The 19,503-nt window shown below is 38.3% G+C and overlaps 1 protein-coding gene across 1 annotated transcript in view; it reads right to left on the bottom strand.

Moving 5' to 3' along the window:
• Positions 1-19,503, bottom strand: part of SKAP1 (src kinase associated phosphoprotein 1) — a 389,237-nt gene that overhangs the window by 46,631 nt on the left and 323,103 nt on the right. The window contains exons 6-8 of the mRNA XM_006889464.1: positions 6,443-6,520; positions 3,251-3,334; positions 259-383 (exon numbers count right to left, since the gene is read on the bottom strand). Of these exons, the coding sequence (XP_006889526.1) occupies positions 259-383; positions 3,251-3,334; positions 6,443-6,520 (287 nt within the window). The remainder of the gene's footprint in view (positions 1-258; positions 384-3,250; positions 3,335-6,442; positions 6,521-19,503) is intronic.

Raw genomic sequence — 19,503 nt, 5'->3', positions numbered from 1 at the left:
CAGCATGTTCACCTATGGGGTAAGACTCCAAAGGGGAGGGAGAAAAAGATGGAAGCTAAGTAAAGTCAGTATCTAGAATGACAGTGGCAACAGACAGGAGAAGAAAGGCATGTCTCAGCAAAGGAGAGGACCTGCCAGGCAAGAGGTTCTTCACTGGTAGGAAATGAGCAGGTAACAAAGAAAGGATGGAACCCAGCATAGCAACCATAGCTCACATGCAACACTAATGAGAATCACCATCTCCTCAGTTCATCCTACCTCATAGCTGCGCTTATCTTGTGAGGTCAGTTCAAAGCAGGATTCTTTCTTGGAATCTCTTCGCAGGTGGGGGGCCATCCGTACACTGTAGTCCTTAATGAGAAAGGTCCCTTTGGGCTGCTTGCCTGCAAGACAGGAAAACTCCCTGTATCCCTAGAGAGATGCAACTGCTAAGGGAAGGCATCTTCTCTGGTATGTAAAATAAAAGCACAGAAACAGCTGTTACATCCCTGAGGAACCACAATAGTCAAGGAAAGGTTATTAGGGAGGCTTAAGAAGAGGCTACTATGACAGCAAGGCAGATATCACTGCCAAGCTAGGGAAATGCAACATGAAAGGTTATTCTGCCAAAAGAGTACAACAGAGACAGAGAATTTATTAGAATGTTAAGAGATCTATAATAACAGAAAGAAGGAATTATTACAGCCAGGAGAGCATAGCTGTAAACGTGAGGCTCTTGAAAGCTATTACAGAGCCGAGGCATTATTATCAGGGCCAGCAGAGCTCCCATTTGAGGGGCGGGACAGCACTGTGAGGGGACCTGAAAGTTCCTGGGATCTCCTCCTTCGCCCCCAGATGGCATTTAGGCTAAACGGCTTCCCCTCCCTTGCAAGTCAGGTGAGAATTTATGCTAGAGGGAGTATAATTTAAAATGCATTATTTTATCTTCTTTTAAGAGGTCAAATTGGGAAGTAGCAGAGTGCTGTTGAGTGTCCTCACATGACAAGGACAAAGATGAAATGAAAATAGACTTTAACTGAAGGAAAGGAGAAAATTCGATGCTATTATTCTTTTAAAAAAGAATAAACATGAGAAATATGAAAAGGGGAGGTGGTTCTCAAGGATTTGGGGTCATCATCATTGTATGATTTAGGCAACAGAATTAATAAGGAAGAGGAACGACAATGTCCGGGTGGTAACTCTGTGCTCTTTATCATGTAGAACAGATTGCTTAAAAAGTGCTTTTTGGCGGTGATAATGAGGATGGCTGGCAGTTGGGTAAATATCTTTGAAAAAAGGGAAAAGGAAAAAGAAAAACATTCTGCGTTTACCTGGTTGAGTGGAAAGAAATACACAAACACTCTATACCTAGTAAGGAAATGTCCTGGGCACAATAAGAAGTAACTGGCAAGAAGGGAGCCATGCAACAGTGCTTTTTGACACCAGAATCTTTTTTGTTAAAGTATCTCTCCTTGTTCTAACTGGCCACTAAAGTGTTTTGTTGTTTCTTTGGTCACCAGATTTTATTTCACCTTGACAGCAAAATGGTCAATAAAAGTCCCCAAGTCTCTTGCTCTTGCGCTCTCTCTCCCTCTCACTGTGAGTAAATGATTCTGAATGAACAGATGTGGTATCTGGTTTTATATATCCAGATACACCTACTACTTATTGAAATGCAAGGGAAATGATGAATATTTTTACAATAACATGAGAATCATATTAATTTAAAATAAAAAATGCAAATCACTTGGCTTTCTTGCATGTCTACTCAGAAAAACTGCGGTTGCTCGATTTTAAAGTGGGCTAGGGGAACATAGGAGACTTGTTACTTAGTTTTAGTTTTTAGTATTATTCTGCTATAATTTCCAAGTAGGGTTCTTCATTCTAAGCTAAGTGGGAAAAGCTCTTGAGGAATCTAAGATGGTGAATCTTGATGAAAGGCTCTGATACCAGTTGTAGGCAGAGAGGTAACTCATTCAAACTTATTGCTGTTGACCTGGAACTGACTCGCAGTTGACCCTCCAGCCTCCTACAGAGACTGTAAATTGCATGGGGAAGAAACTGCCCATTTTTCTCCCTCAGAGCTGCTGGTAAATTTGAACTGCCAGAGTGGTGTGGCCACTGTGCAACTTCCTCCAGACCATGCCACCAGAGTTCCCTAGGAAGAGAATTAGGGGAAGACAATTGCCACAGAGCTGTAAGGCAGTTTTAAAGAATGCCAAGTCACGTAGCAAAGCTGCAGTTCTTCTGTTTTAGTGCCAGGAAATTCAAAGGCAACTGGGTAGATATCTGACTAAAAGGCTTCTTGACAAGCACTGGAAGATTATGAAGTTTGAGGAACAAGAATGGGGGAGAAAGGAACAGAAAATGATTGGAAACAAAAGGTTCCTCTCTGGATCATTGGCCTCTGTGTGAAAATGTCAGAGTAAGCAAAAAGTCCCACAAGAACTTATGCTCTAATTTGGTTTGCTTCTTAGAATTACTCATGGGGCAGTCCAATTTCTGCAGAAGGGTATCGCCTATTTGAAACTTTGCATCCTTGTACAATGATAATTCTAGTTTGTATTTATACATAGCTATTGCTAACTTATATCCTCTATTTTCACAACTAAGCAACTGCATTAAACTTGGATGGGAGGCCTTCTAAGGATAGCTTTATGACACTTATGGTGTTGTGCCTGACTGAGTCAGTCGTAGCTCATTAAGAAGCTGCCTCTGGCCTGAGTCAACACTTTGCTGCTGCTGCTGCTGCCATCTGGCTGAAGGGTGTCTCCGGGGCACAACAGCCATTTGGGTCTCAACATTCCAAGGCTCTAGGGAAATCCATTGGATTACTTCCCAGTCAGTAGTCAGTAGGGTAACATTCAAAGCAAGTGCTTAGGGAGTCTGGACCATAGTGGTCTATTTCTGGACTATTATTCAGTTGTTTAAATATTTCTCAGAGTTGTAGGGGATTTCCCCTAAAAATGTTATTAATGATTATAAAGAGTTTTGATTCTCTTTCATTTAAAATTTGATAACATTATTAGTTATACAAAAGATAAGTCTTTGATATCTAACCACACTATCTTAAGTTTTATTAGAGAGAGACTTTTAAAATTGACGTCTAAATTTTTGGGGATGAGAAAGTATTTACTTACCCATTCTCGCTTCTTTGCCAAGCATGTCTGTTTATGGGTGTTAGTTAAAGACCTTGAGATCTAAGTGCTTGAAATTTACGAAGTGCTTGCGTCAGGAGTGAGATGCTGCTGTTCAAATGAAGAACACTTACTTTTCTCATTAGCATAGTAGTAGAAGAAGCCTCTGCTGACAACACACCATCGCTTCTGCCACTCTGATCCAAAGAAACTATGATCTAAATGGAACAGCAGTCAGGGACATAAATTCAGGTAACTACAATAACTGAAGAGTCCGTAAAATCCAACAACATACTGTCCAGCCTGTTACTGTTTTATTTCCCAAATTAATGGACTGTAAAACCCTCCCTTTGACTCCCACAGGTTATTCCATATTGACTCTGTGTCCAGAGAACTCACCCAGTTAAAAGTTCAAATTCTAAAGAGGATTGCCTGATCTCTCATAGTGTTCTCTCTAGTTAGCATTCAGGTTTGAATTTCACCTGGTATTTTCCAGATTCTCCATGTACATTAAAAAATTTCTTTTTATGTCCGAGAGGTAATGAGACAACATTATAACAATTTTAAGGGTGGCACATGTCATACAAAAGCATGAACACCCACTCATCATGCTCAGGAACCAGAAAAGAATCACCTTTATTTTTTAAAATTGTGATCTGAGTGGAAGTTTACAAAGTAAATTGGTTTTCTAGTCAACCACCGATACATATTTTGTTATTAATGATAATACTCACATTATAGCTGTATTATGCCACTTCTCCCTATGCTTCTCATTTCCATGAATCCTTTATCCAACCCTTCCTGCCTAATGAACTTTATCTCTGGGTAGCTGCTGCCCTTTAAATGCTACAGGGCTAATTTTTCTAAGATGTAAGGCCCTATCTGGTGTAATGCTCACTTTGTAGGCTTGTCTGTTGTTTGGATGAGAGTTGAGCCACAGGAATGAGTTTAGTTGTAGTTTCAAACTCTGGGGAAATCCTAGGACCAGCAAATCATTCCCTCAGTGTTTCACTGTGATCAATATGTATACATAATTTTGCCTCCTATTAGCTTTATTATATACATGGATATATTTATAGTATATACAAATAAGAAGGTAAAAATACTGTCTGCCAAACTCAGGTATAGCCATGGTGTAGTCCCTTTCATCTGTCTGTATATGATCACTTTGCCTGTCTGTCCATGCATCCAGTTGTAGATTGTTTGTTTACGTGGATCATGCAGGACTGTGTATGTAATGATGTTTACTTTTGTTGTATGTTGGGTGTACCTCTTCATATCTTTCTTTAGTAATATTGTGCTGATAGCTGTCTTATTGTATGCTGCTTCCCCCTTTATCTAATTTATTATATATCTATGCCTAATTACTGATTGTTCCTCTCCTTCTCCTTTCCTTCCATTCCTGATAGCCATCAATGTTCCTTTTTGTCTGGAAACTTTTGCTTAGCTTTTTATAATTTGTTGCTATTGTGGCCATCAAGTTGGAAGTGAACCAAAGCTGACCCTTCAGCAGGTTTTTGGAGGTAGTAAATCACCCAGGAGGAGATTTCCCAGGCTTCTCCTGCATTCTATAATGTAGTTCATACAATATTGGTTTTTTAAAAAAAATATTTGTTCTTTTGTGACTAACTTATTTAACTCATGTGAAATAAAAATAATCCAGAAGATTCGTGACCTCTGGGTTCAGACATGTTATATGATGTTTCATAAGTTCTTCATTATCCTTTACTGTTGCATAATATCCTATTGTATTTAGTTTATTTATAGCTTATTTATTAATTCATCCATTGATGGGCACTTACTTTGTTTCCATGTCTTTGCAATTATAAATGATGATACCACAGTGAACATGGGTTGCATATATCTGTTCGTGTATATGACATCTTGTTTTGGCAAATAAAAATGATGCTCAAGGTCAGGGCTGTGAAAAAGGCTACCTTTGTGTTAAGTCAATTTACTTGTCAGTGTAAAATCTGGGACTCCAATTCTAATCAACTGAGTTAAGGGTCTGTATCTGGGCTTATTTGAAATTTCAAAGTAGGCTGCTTATATATGAGATAAAAATTATACTCTTGGAAAAATATCTCAGTCTTCATAGAAATATACTGGGAGACAAGGCAAAAATATCATCATTCATTCAACAATTATTTATTAAATACCTAATGTATGTTGAGCTGTGGTGTTGGAGAAGAGTATTTAATATATTATGGACTGCTAAGAAAATGATTAAGTTCGTCTTGGAGAGAGGTAAAGCAGGCTGCTCCTTGGAGGCAAGGATTCTGAAGATTCGTCTCACATATTTTGAACATATTGCAAGGAGGGGCCAGTCCTTGGAGAGGGAAGTCATGCTTGGGAGGGTGGAGGGACAGTGTAGGAAAGAAAGATCCTCTTTGAGATGGACTGATTCAGTGACTGGGGAAATGGGGGTAGGTGTGTCGGAGACAGTGAGATTGGCACAGGATAGAGCAATTCAGGAATGTTGTACATAGGGTTGCTATGAGTTGTAGGCGACATGACGACATATAACAACAATGTATGTTACCCATCATGATGAATGGGGAAAGAGATTGAAACTGTTAACAACTTTGTCTTGCTTGGATCCACAATTAACATCCTTGGTACCAGCAGTCAGGAAATAAGGAGATGCACTGCACTGGGAAAAGCTGCAGTTAGGGACCTCTTCATATTATTGAGGAGTAATGATGTCAGTTTGACGACTAAGGTGTGTCTGATTCAGGTCATGGTCTTTCCCATCACTTCCTATGCATCTGAGAGTTGGTCAGTGAATAAGGCAGACAGAAGAATTGATGCCTTTGAGCTATGGTGCTGGAGAATAGGAAGGAACATCCCATGGATGGCCAAAAGAACAAACAGATATCTCTTGGAGAGGGTACAGCCAGAGTGCTCTTTGGAGGCAAGAATGGTGAGGCTTTGCCTCACCTACTTTGGGTACATTGCACTGGGCTCTTGTGTGTCAGGAAGTGTGAGGATGGCACAGTGTTCAGATCTTTTGTTCCTAGGGTCACCATGAGTTGTACTCCACTTGATGGCTCCTAACAACAACAACAATGTATGCCAAGCACTGGTGGTGAGCAAGGCAGAGCCAGTCTCTGAGCTGAGGAAGTTATCAATCTGGCTGCATGCTGAAGATCTTGTACCATTTCTCTTTAGCCTATTTACAAATATCATACTTTTCTTTCTTTAGATTTTGCCTTATACCTTCTTACCACAGTGCTAAACAGAGAAAGCACTGGATAGGTTACTCCTCTTTCTCCTTATTTCCCTTTCCTTCCTGGAATGTTCTGAGATACGAGTCTAATCTGTACCTTTGCTTTTTTTCTCCAAGTATCCTTGCTTGATGATATTGTCAAGTTCTTGAGCTCCTCTTAGTATGTCTTCCATTCCTAAAAGAAACAAAAGCAAATGCTTGTTGAAATCTGGCAAAACTTTCATCTATTAAGGCTACTTTAATGTACATTAGTGAAGGTGTACAAGAATAACTGTGTAAATACAACATAATCTCTATATGATTGGAAAACATAACTATTTCTTCCTAACTACATGTAATGATAAAATTGTTAAAAATTAAGTAAACATACATAAATGTGGTGTGGCAAGGTAGTTAGTTTAAATATGTACTGATTGGCAAGAAAAGGATGCTAGCAAATAAAGAATTTGTTGCGGATATAAACTCCAAATTGGATAATTCACATTCAAATACTCAAAACGCGAATAGCTACCAAAGCAGACAAACTTTAATGAATGACAGATTCACAATAAACACAGTCACCTCAGAGGGCGCTGTAAACACATGAACTTTTTTTTTAAAAAGCAACCCCCTAAAAAAAAGACACCTTTTACAAACAAATTTATTAAGTTTATACAAAGTTGAACTTGATAGTAATTGCCAGTCTTAGTCTGTTCAATGTGGGAAAGAGTCTAAGAATGGGACGTGTCTTTCTTTACAAAGAGAAGAACCAGGAACTGACATTGGCCTTTGATTGTAAGCTGCCAACAACATTCCTGGCTTTTAGTTAGTTTCATTACCTACAATTTTACTGAGAAGTCAAGCTCCTCATCCATCTTGTCTCAGATGATATTCATTTTACAGATGGGAGGGACAAAGGACTGAAGAAGGAGTTTACTCTTCAGAAAAGAAAATTTAACAATAATCAAAAACCCCAAAACTCTATCAAAGGTATAATTTCACATTTTTTTAATTAGGGAAAGTAAAGGGAATAAGCTAGCAGAATCTTTATATTTCTGGCTTTTTGTGCTCAAATTCTATCTCCTTTTGTCTGAAAAATTTTAGAAAATAAAACAAATTAAAGTATAATAGTATATGAGTCAACTGGGTCATTCAGACAGTATTAGGAGTATTTGCAGTGAACATAAAGTTTTAACTGTTTATTGAACACTTCATAAAAGAAAAGAATTATAATTTATTTAGGGCTGACTGTGGTAGGCATTTTGGTCAGTGCTCACCACCTACCCCTTGTTTAAAAGAAATATTCAACACAACTTAAAAGGCAGCTAAAATTACTTTTTTGCTTCTAAGTTGCTTCAACTGAACTTTAAAAATGTACATCAAAAGGCCTTCTCTTTATTTTTTTAGCATGTCTATGTGCCTGATTCTTTATCCAATTTATCCTCATACCATTAACTTCCTTGTTCATGGACCATTCTTATTTGTGTGTTTTACAGTTGCAAACACTGTGGGTACCATAAATCCTTCTAGATGGGTCTCTGGGTGCACACACAAGTTGAATAGCAAAGAGAATTAATTTTTTCTAGGACTCTTTCTAACATCTCTTAGAAAATACTAATATTCTTTTGAAAACATCTTCCAAGAAAACAAGATCAGATTTTGCTGAAGGGATTTGAGGATGGACTGAGGAGCTGGTATGACTAGAAGGCTGGTCCTTTGGAAGAGAACCCATTCTTTTTGATGTTATGTACCATCAAGTTGGAATTGATTTATAGCTGCCCTTCTACTGGGTTTTCAGAGGCAGTAAACCGCACAGAAGTAGTCTGTCCATTTTTCTCCCATGGAGCAGCTAGTGGATTAGAACTCATGCTCTCTGAATCTGTGTAAAAAACCTGCTTTTAGAGGCCTAAAATGAAGTGAAAATTACAGGGGATAAAGAAGAGAAAACAGAATGCTCTAAGGAAAATAGAATGGGGTTTCCATTTTTTCTATCCTGCTTTCCTTTTTTTCTTTTTCTGTTGTTAAGGTCTCATTAAACTTAAGAGAGAATGAATGGCTTCTTGTTAAAGATGCCAAGAATCGGAATCATAAAAGACATGTTAAACATTTTATTAGAATTCAAACCTCCTTTTTTAATGCAAATCTAAATGCCATTTTATGGAACATCTATAATTATGAAAATGGGAAGACATTGCCTTGTGTGCAGGGAGAGTCTGTGAGTATGAATATTACATTAATGTGCCCACACCAGCTCACTGATCCTGCTGGCAGGAGCATAAAAAATGCTTGAGTGAAACTTTTATTTAGATGTTAAGACTTCAGGCCCCAGCGGGGTGACAGAGACAGCCCCTGTGAGTTACCATCAGAGAGAGAGCTTGAATTGAATTACCCAGGGGGGAAGGAAGTAGTGATGAGCACTGCTTCGCTTATTTAATTTCATTTACTTTCAGTACATTATCAGCGTGAGGCTTTTTCTCCCCACCAACTGAAACCCAAGAATGCCACCACCAAGAAAACAAAGACAATGCAGCAGAGATACTGGCACTCCAGTTCCTAATTCCAGGAGACTAGGGACAGCACCATCACAACCTTCTTGCCTTTAGAGCCAAACTTGGTTTGTTAAATTAAGCTCTGAATGAATTGCTGAATTTTGCCTCTTGTTTGTTCACCAATAGGATTCTGACGAATAGATAGCTGGAGATAGGTTTTTAATAGGCTGGGTTTTTGTATGTAGTCAGTGAGATGTGTGATTTTGCTTTCTTACTCACTACAGGAAATCTGTACTGATGCACTCAACTCTCTTCCCTGGTTTCTCTTATAGAAGTGGGACAATGGAATTGAAGGTAAGGTTGTGCTTTGAAAAATCAAATCAATTTCTTTCTCTTGGTTGCCTATAATGGACAAGGCACTGTTTGGTAAGTACAATAACAGAATGATTGTCAATGTAGGGTTGACTCTGAGCTCAGTCTCATCAGTTTGAGCCTTCAAATAAATTTTTCCACCTTGGAAGCCACTTTTAAATCAACTTATTTTCTCTTTCAGTAAAAGCTCAAGGAAGGTCCTAATGATAAACTCAAGGTCCTGCTGGTTCTGAGAACGCATAACATAAACTACATTGTAGGGTGACGAGGCAGGAGGTGTCTGTATGCCTGAATTCACAATTACTGGCAAACGAATAAATTTGCAGAAAGCTACTTAGCCATTAATAGAAAGTATATAAATGCTTTGCAGGATGATAATAACAATGGGATGAATTCACAGACTTGTAAAACTTGCTATTTTAAGTCAAAATCATTTATATTTAAGTATACAATTAAAAAAAGATTGAGGCTTTTTCTCTATTTCTTGAAAAAAAGATATTATCACCATAATGAAAAAAAGGAATGATTTAGGTTTATTAGAAATAAATGGCCTTCTTGGATAAACCCAAGGGTATATCACATTATATCAGCACAAAACAGAATTACATTGGTGTCATAATCTCTCTCTATCACTACACTTAACTAAATCTCTCAGAAAAACCAATGTAAAGAAAAGATTCTCTTAACTGAAGGATGTGGAACTATAAAAATAAGATCAATGGAAGTTTGTTTGTCAGAACTGATGGCCACTCAACTTCCATGGCCTATGAAGATGAAGACATTTTCAATCATTTCTCTTCTCATGCAGACTCTTTAAGTCCTTGCACCCCACCCAAATCCAACTTTGCCACAAAAAATGACAGAATAGGATTCCATCTCTCAGTGCTAAACATGACTCCCCAGTCAGCTATGCACAGCAATAACAATGGGGACCCTTTGGAGTGTGATACATTTCCATAAAGCAGTCAATAAAAAAGACACAGGAGCTTATGTGAGTCACGGCCTATTTAACCAGCTGTGTTCTAGCCCACTGAAGAAAGAGAATTGGAGAAATCAGTTGGCAACACCACACACAAGGCTAATAATAATAATACAGGAGGCCCGTTTCCATTGCTAAAAGGGCATCACTACCTGCAGCCACTGCAGTATAACCAGGTCCCACTAACCTTCATTACAGTCAGTTGACGAGGTCTCTTGTTAAATCAATCTGAAAAGAAAATCAATGATTTTTAAAACACAGCTTTTGTTCAACTTGTTTCTACATTAAATTGTAGACTTCATTCATCTTCCTCCTTTCTTTGAAGCCAAGTTTTTAAACTTATTTATTTACTTTTAATTTGTGGTGTGCCACCGAATCGGATCTGAATAGCTCAAGAGGAGATTGCCCCTCCTTCTCCAGCGGAGCATATGGAGGATTCGAACTGTGCACTTTCAGGATTGCAGCGCAGGAAGCTAAGTTAAAAAAAATTTTGTTTAAAAAGGTGAAAGATCACTTCTAGTTTAGAAACTGACAGCTACAGCGGTAAATTACAGGCAGGGTGAAGACTTCTGCTGTTAGGTTCTGTTGAGTTGGTTTCAACTTATAACAACTTTATATAAACAGAATGAAACACTGCCTTGTCCTGCACCATCCTCACAAATGCTGCTATGTTTGAGCCCACTGTTGCAGCCACTGTGTCACTCTATCTTGTTGAGCGTCTTCCTTCTTTATTAAAATACTCATGCTAAAGAACCTGAGGTGTGAGTGCATGAAGCTGGAGAAGAGAAATTTGAAGGCTGCTGCTGTTGTTGTTAGTTAGGTGAGTTGAGTATGACTCACAGTGACCCTATGAACAACAGATCTGAACCCTGTCCTACCCTGCACCATCTTCATCATCTCTGACACACTTGAGCCCACTGCTACAGTCACTGTGTCAATCCATCTCACTGAGGGTCATCCCCTCTTTTGCTGACCCATTACTTTTCCAAACATGATGTCCCTTTCCAAGGAATAGCCTCTCCTAGTAACATGACAAAAGTATGTGAGATGAAGTGTCATCATCCTTGCCTCCAGTGAGCAGTCTGGCTTCACTTTTCTCAAGACATGTATATTTGGGTTTTTTTTTTGGCAGCCCATAGGATATTCAGTACTCTTCACCAACACTACAATTCAAAGGCATCACTGCTTCTTCTGTTATTCTTATTCATTGGCCAGCTCTCAGATCCATAGCAAGTGACTAAAAAGGCCATGGCTTGAATCAGGTGCACTTTAGTCTTCAAACTAATATCACTGCTCCTCAGCTTTTTGGAGAAGTCCTTGCCAGTGCATTTACTCAATGCAATAGGACTCCTGATCTCTTGACTGCTGGTACCCAGGGTGTTGATTTTGGATCCCAGTAAGGTGAAATCATCAATTTCAATCTTTTCCTCATTTATAATGATGTGGTTTATCAGTTTAGTGGTGAGAATTTTTGTCTTTTTGATGTTGAGGCAAACTATATTGAAGGCTGAAGTCTTTGATCTTCTGCACCAAGAGTTTCAAGTCCTCCTCACTTTCAGCAAGCAAGCTTGTGCTATCTGCATTATGCAGGTTGTTGAGAAGTCTTCCTCTGATTCTGATGCCATATTCTTGTTCATAGAGTCAAGCTTCTCAGATGTTTTGCTCAGCATACAGACTGAATAGGTATGAAGAAAGGATACAACCCTGATGTACACCTTCCCTTATTTTAAACCAGGCAGTGTTCCTTGCTCTGTTCAGACAACCACTTCTTCATCTAGATACAGGTTTCATAAGCATAATTAAGTGTCTGGGATACTTGTTGTTAAGTAATGTTGAGTTGAAAGACCTGATCTTCTTAATGTTAGCCATAGTTGGTTATAATTCGTACAATCAAATCCCTTTACATAGTCAATAAAATACAAATGAATATTTTCTTGTATTCTCTGCTTTCAGCCAGGATACATCTGATATCAGCATTGATGGCCCTGGTGCCATGACCTCATTTAAATCCTACTTGAACTTCTGGCAGTTCTCTGTTCTTTGTACTATTTTAGCTATTTTTGGATTATCTTCAGCAATATTTTGCTTGCATGTGATATTAAAGGCATTGTGTGATAATTTCCATATTCTGTTGGATAATCTTTTTTGAGATTAGGAACATATATGAATCTCTTCCAGTCAGTTGGCCAAACAGTTGTCCTCCAAATTTCCTGGCACAGACTGGTGTGCACAACCAGGGGTTCGCCTGTTAGCTGAATCTTTCAACTGGTATCTCATCAGTTTCTGGGGTCTTTTTTTTTTACCAATGCCTTTAGTGCAGCTTTGAAGGCTGAGTATGGTAAAATTCCATCTTTAATTTCAGTTTACTCACAGACTGCTGTTCTGTGCATCTTTAGATATGTGTAGAAATATACACTTTGTCTCAAATGTATAATAGGGTGGAAATTCTTGGGGGAGAGTTGAGCAGATTAGTATTCTTCTGTGTAGTGGTTGTTGATCCCAAATCAGCTAATGAAACTTTCTCTTTGGCACTGGGTTTCTGTGACCTTATTTAACAACTTTATTACTATTTTTCCTTTAGCGTCTTTTTTTTGTTTTGTTTTGTGCCAGTCTTGATCTTTTTCTCAATTTTTGGGAATTAGTCAATAATTAAAGTCAATTTGTGACAGCTAGAAAGAAATGTTCTGCAATTAATGCTAACAGGGAACTTGGTTTCAATATCTTTTCCTCTATCTCTTGGGACAAGCTTATATAATCCCTTAACTTTTTTTGGTTGCAGTTGACATCCATCTGAGTTTGCATTTAATCCTAACACTTTCAATTATGTTTCACATATTAAAGATCTTAAATTCTCAGGGTCTTAAAGTTCTCAAAATATGGAAACCACTTGGTATAGATTGTTTTAACCAGTTGAAAGGAAAATTAATGAAAAAAAATCCAATAGCAAATGGAAGAAAGAGGCAAACATAGTGTACTTAATTAAGATATTTAAATAGCTGTGACATAAGAAGCTAGGAAACAAAACAAGTACAATTGGAGCTAGACTGAAAGATGTCAGAAAATAAGGTAGGAAGTATATATTCGTGGCTAGCAAAAGCAATAGAAAACAACATTTAGGAGACTTTTATGGACTCACATAGGCCCTACAATTCCTTAAGGGTCTTGGAAAAATCTGATATTCAGCAAACAGAACAAAGAGAGTGAAAAATCTGTGGAATAAATCTTTCTTCAGTGAGGATACAGAAAATTCTCATTATTATAGAGTATTAAGAGATAAAGTTTATAACTGGTAAAGAATATAACACAATTATGGCTTAAAAATTAACAACTATAAAATCTTCACTTATCAAGAATATTTACATCTCATTTGAGTCTCACAATAAATACATGTAGTGTGATTTTTTTTAATCATCATTTCCATTTCACAGTCTAGGAAATTGAGGTTTGATGAAATAATGTAGTTTGCTAAGGTTACTCAACTGAAGAAGCACATGCTCTTTCCATCACCCCAAGATTCAGATAAAGAGACCACACCTAGAAGTGACTGGAAAAAGGATCTTCCCTAAAGAGTCTATTTAGGTACAGAATAAGAAACACAAAAATGTGTTGTTATCTTAATACTGTATGACTTATCTATTGAACTCAGTATCCTAAGGCAAGCACAACCCTCCCAAGGGTTGTGAAGTCCAAAAGAAAAACAGATATAGAGAGAAAAAAAAAAAAGAAAAATCTGAGACTGCAACAGAGAGACAGAATTTTACCTAAATGATGGGAAAACATTAGAAAAGATTTCCAACTCCAGGTATAGAAATTTCCATATACTAACCCTGCTTGCTGAAACTGAAGAGGACCTGAAGCGCCTGCTGCAGAAGGTCAAGGACTGCAGCCTACAATATGGATTGAGGCTCAATGTCAAGAAGACAAAGATTCTCACCACTGGACCAATTGGCAGTATCAGGATGGATGGTGAAGAGATTGAGATTGTACACAGCTTTAGTTTGCTTGGCTCCATAGTCAACAGTCTTGGCACCAGCAGCCAGGAAATTAAAAGGCGCATTGCCATGGGAAAGTCTGCTGTTAGGGACCTCTCCAAAGTACTGAAGAGCAATGGTGTCTCTCTGGAGACGAAGGTGCGTCTGATACAGGCCGTGGTCTTCGCAATCACTTGTTATGTATCAGAGAGTTGGACAATGACCAAGGAGGATAGAAGGAGAATTGATGCCTTTGAGCTGTGGTGCTGGAGAAGAGTATTGAGAATACCATGGACTGCTAGGAAAACAAACAGATTTGTCCTGGAAAGGGTTAAACCGGGTGGCTCCTTGGAGGCAAGGATTCGGAGGCTCCATCTAACATACTTTGGACATGTTGTGAGGAGAGACCGGTCATTAGAGAGGGACATCATGCTTGGGAGGGTGGAGGGACAGCACAGGAGGGGAAGGCCCTCTATGAGGTAGATTGATTCAGTGACTGGGATAATCGGGATGGGAGTGTCAGAGACAGTGCGACTGGCACAGGACAGAGCGGAGTTTAGGGCTGTTGTACACAGGGTCGCTATGAGTCGCAAGCGACTCGACAGCACATAACAACAACAACAACAACAACTCTAGCATGTAAATAAGTGACAATAATCAACAACATTTAATTTACCTTAAAGAGCAATTAATTCACTATAATAAACTACTGATGATAAGAGAATGAACGGGTTCATCCTGGAGAGGGTTAAACCAGGCTGCTCCTTGAAGGCAAGGATTCTGAAGCTGTCTCATATTATTTGGACATGTTACAAGAAGGGACCAGTTCTTGGAGAGGGACATCATGCTTGGAAGGGTGGAGGGACAGTACAGGAGAGGAAGACTCTCAATGAGATGGATTGATTCAGTGACTGGGGTCATGAAAGTAGGTGTGTCAGAGACAGTAAGACTGGCACAAGATAGAGCAGGGTTTAGGGATGTTGTACATAAGGTCAATATGAGTGGCAGGTGACTCGACAGCATATAACAACAACAACAACACTGACGCTTAATTACAGTGTCATGATACATTCTTGTATTTTTTGTTTTGGTTTGAGAATTTTGGATTTTTCTTTTGTTGCACATTTTCTTTCCTCTCCCCCCTACTCATTCCCTCAGCCCACCCAGCAATGAATCCCTTGTTTCAGATTGTTGTCATATGTATAATTCCTAATCATACATTCCTTTTGAACAGTTAGTTCTTTCCCTCATCTGTTCTATTGCAGTGTTTTGTTATCTATCCACTTTCTCCCTATTCTCTGCCCACTCCCACCCCTGTCTATATTACAGCAGTCTTATGCAGTACTTGTCCTTTTGTGACAGAGATATTTAACTCTGTATAATACCCTCCAGGCTCTCCCATACTGTGCAATGCTTTCTGAGTTTGTTGTTTTTCAGTGCTGGATAATATTTCATTGTGAGAATGTACCATCGTTTTTCTATCCATTTGTTTGTTGTTTAGGATTTGAATTGCTCCCATCTCTTTCTATTGTGAATTATGTAGCAATAAACATGGTTATGTATACATCTATTTTTGTGGCTCTGGTTTCTTTAGGGTATTTCCAGTAGTGGAATTGCTTGGTCAAATTGTATGTCTGTTTCCAACTTTTTGAGAAAGTGCCAGACTGCCTTCCATATTGGCTGGTACATATTACATTCCTACCAGCAATGAATAAGAGTTCCAATTTCTCCACAACGTCGCCAGCATTCATTGTTGTCCTGTTGAACTTTGCTACTGTTGCTGGGAATTCTTGTATTTTTTGAAGAGTTGGAAGTTGAGTAGAGATTTTGAGTAATTTATATTTAATATAAGAATGTATTGAAAGCTTTCCTATAAATATATATCATTCTGATAGGTTTTCCTGTGGGGAAAATTAATGAAAATAACTTAATGGTTTATTTTCATTTATGTCACAGTCTATAATGAGTAAATAGAGCTGATGTACTATTAAAATTATGGAAATCATGAACACTTGAAGTGTTTTATTTCCTTAACAAACAGTCTTTCTTAAAAATTTCAGAGATCATTCTATGAAAATATGCTGAACATATGAATGTTGGTGGACAAGTGTTACTGTGCAACAAAGATTGAGAACACATGCAATCTCAACACAAGAAGTTTAAAACCAACAATATTCTTGTGTCTTCTGACTTTATTAATTACACATACCTGGAATCCAACGCCTTCAGTTTTATTTTTATCCTAGAAAACCATCCACTATTTAGAACCATCAGTTATACCACCACCTGAAGTGTCAATAGTTGCAAAATCACAATATGTGGTAGCAGTGTAAAGTACAAATTCAGGCAGCAATATTTAAGATGGCCTCATGATCCTTAAAAGGACATTTTTAAAGGTTGACTTGTCTCTTTGTACAACCTACAGGATGGATAAATTGCCCTCTCATCCTGAGACAGAGCACTATTATCAAGTATAATTCAATATCATGAAAGAAAAATCTTTAAAAATGAATTAAAAAGTATCATCAAATACATGTATTTAGTAGCCCAATGGACTGTAATAAGAACACGGAGACAAGAAAACAATTTTGCTTGGGTTTAAAATTAGTTTTTAATTGGTTCACTTTATACCTGTCTACCATATTGTAGTCAGCAATCATTAAAAAAAATTTCTGTCTTAATTTTATAAGAAACAATGTATGGGAATGATCCTATGAAACACAATGTGAATGAGGGAATGTGTGAGACACAATGTATATGAATTTTGTATGCAAACCAATATAAAGTAATTTTTTTAAAAAACCCTCAAAACATATATCTAGTCAAGTCACATTTTAACTTAAAGCCTTTAATAGTTCTCCATTACCTATAGGACAAAACTCAAACATTCAGAAACAAAAATATCTAGTCTCATCTTACCTTTCAATTATATTTTCTGCCAAAGCTCCTATACACTATTTAACCAGTATTTCAGACTTGAAACATGCCTTACATTGCCAGGCCTCTGCATATACTGCTATTCTTCCTTGAAATTTCCTTTTTCCCTACTCCCATTTTCTCTTAGGGAGTGCTCCTATATGACTCCATTCAAAGATCACATTCTCTCTGAACTGTTATCTACTTTTTCCATGTAAAAGTGTTACTGTAGAACAGAATGGTTTTCTGGAAACCTAAACTTTCTCTCCATTTTTTATCCTTAGGTTTACAGAAGGCCTTTATTTGCTGTGTAAAGTTGCTAAATCTGTTCTTAAGGACCTTGCCAAAATGTCAGTTTAATGGCTATGGTGTGTCTGATCCAGACCATGGTATCTTCAATTGCTTCTTCTGCATTTAAAAGCTGGACAATGAATAAGAATAACACAATAGTAAAGGCCTTTGAATTGTGGTGTGGACGAAGAATATTGAACATACTAGGAATTGTCAAAAGAACAAGCAAATTTTTCTTGAAGCAAATGCAACCAGAATGCCCCTTGGAAGCAAGGATGGTGGAACTTCGTTTCACTTAGTTTGGACATATCTTCAGGAGGAATCAATCCTTGGAGACAGAAATCATGCTGGGAAAGGTAGAGGGTTGGTGTAAATGAGCAGATAGATGCAATGTGAGGGTGACCAAGTCTGACTTCTACCCACTTTATAAAAGGGTATTGTTTCCATCAATAATGTCCATAGCACCATATGAATAGCTAACTAGTCAGACATGACAGTCCATGTGCTCCTGCCCTTCACCTATTTTTGCCAATCATTGAGTCTGGATGTTTGCTGCAAGACTCATGGACTTTACTCGTAGTTGTGGGGTTTTATTAGGGAAATAAGTTAGAGAGTGGGGGAGGCAAAGAATATCAGCAATAAATCCAGGTTTAGTCCAAAAGTCCCAAGCCAGATTAAAAGGTAGACACAATTCCTCAATTAATAAAAGTCCAGGTTTCAATTCAGCAGCACAAACGTAAGAAGCCTCTGCTTTCCTCAATCATTCAGCAAGGTTTGTCCAAGAGCAGTTACAAGTCAGTTTTACCTTCCATTATCCAGCAAACCAAACCTTTAACAAGGCCTTTATCTCAGGATTCCTCTGGCTACACCTTGCCACAGTCCCTTCACAGCAATGCCACAGTCTCTTCATCCTCTCTCCACCACCATCACCAGGATATCTCACAGTATAGAAAGTTCTCTCTCTTATATTTGTCCTATAGCCATTGATGATTTGCAAGATCATGTGTCTGCAGTTAGAGTAGCTGGAGACCATGCCCCCACCAATGGGGGCTAATGTAATGACTGTTGTTTGTTACTGTTATGTACCTTGAGTCGCTTGTGACTCATAGCGATCCTATGTACAATAGCCTTGAAACTTGCTCTATCTTCTGCCAACTTTACTGTCTCTGACACACATATCCTCATCACCCTAGTCACTGAATCAATCCATCTCATTGTCTTCCTTTCTTTCTCTGTCCCTCCATCCTTTGAAGCATGATGTCCATCTCCCAGGACTGGTCCCTCCCTACAACATGTCCAAAGTATATCAGACACTCAGAATGCTTGCCTCCATGGAACATCCTGGTTTCACCCTCTGTAGGGTGAACCTGTTTGTTCTCCTGGCAGTCCATGGAAAATTCAGCACTCTTCTCTAGCACCACAGCTTAAAGGCATCAATTATCTTTCTATCACCCCTAGTCATGGCCAAGCTCTTTGATGTATAGCAAGCAATTGCGAAGATTATGGCCTGGATCGGGTGCAGCTAGAAAAGCCAATTTTTAGGGTTTCTCACACCACAGTCAGTGAAAGAGAGGAAGACCCTTCATGAGAAGGACTGACAAAGTGACTACCACAATGAAGCATGACAGAGATCATGAGGATAGTACAGGGTAGGGCAAGGTCTAAATCTGTTGCTCATAGGGTCACTATTAGTGATAGCTGAGTTCCAACAAGAACAACAACAAGAAAGCTGCTAAAAGATTTGAATAGAGAATTACAAAAGGGGTTATTCCTAGGGAAAGGAATGTAGCCTGGGTATAAGGAAGTAGTGATGAAAGGGTAAAAATAGATCTAACATCCATAAGAACAGAGATGATACTATGGAAAAAAGAAACAAAATATAATGTTTGCATTGAAACAGAAGAATAAAAAAGAATCCATATGGCTGGACACCTGAGGGGATGGTCCAGGGTTTGTAATACAATTCATATGGTGTTGTGATGCTAACCAAAAGGCTGCATTCCTGGTGGTTCAAATCTATCAGCTACTCTAAGGAAGAAAGATGGACAGTCTTATTAAGATTTACAGTCATTATGAGCTAGAATAGATTGAATAGCAGTGAGTTTCTAATTAAGGAGAACAAAAACTAGATAGAAGAGGAGCATTTGAGACTCTTCTCATT

Source organism: Elephantulus edwardii, unplaced genomic scaffold (genome assembly GCF_000299155.1).
Source record: "Elephantulus edwardii isolate Elephantulus edwardi_28Jun2011 unplaced genomic scaffold, EleEdw1.0 scaffold00077, whole genome shotgun sequence".
Classification (NCBI taxonomy): domain Eukaryota; kingdom Metazoa; phylum Chordata; class Mammalia; order Macroscelidea; family Macroscelididae; genus Elephantulus; species Elephantulus edwardii.
This window is presented reverse-complemented; position numbering and strand designations above follow the sequence as displayed.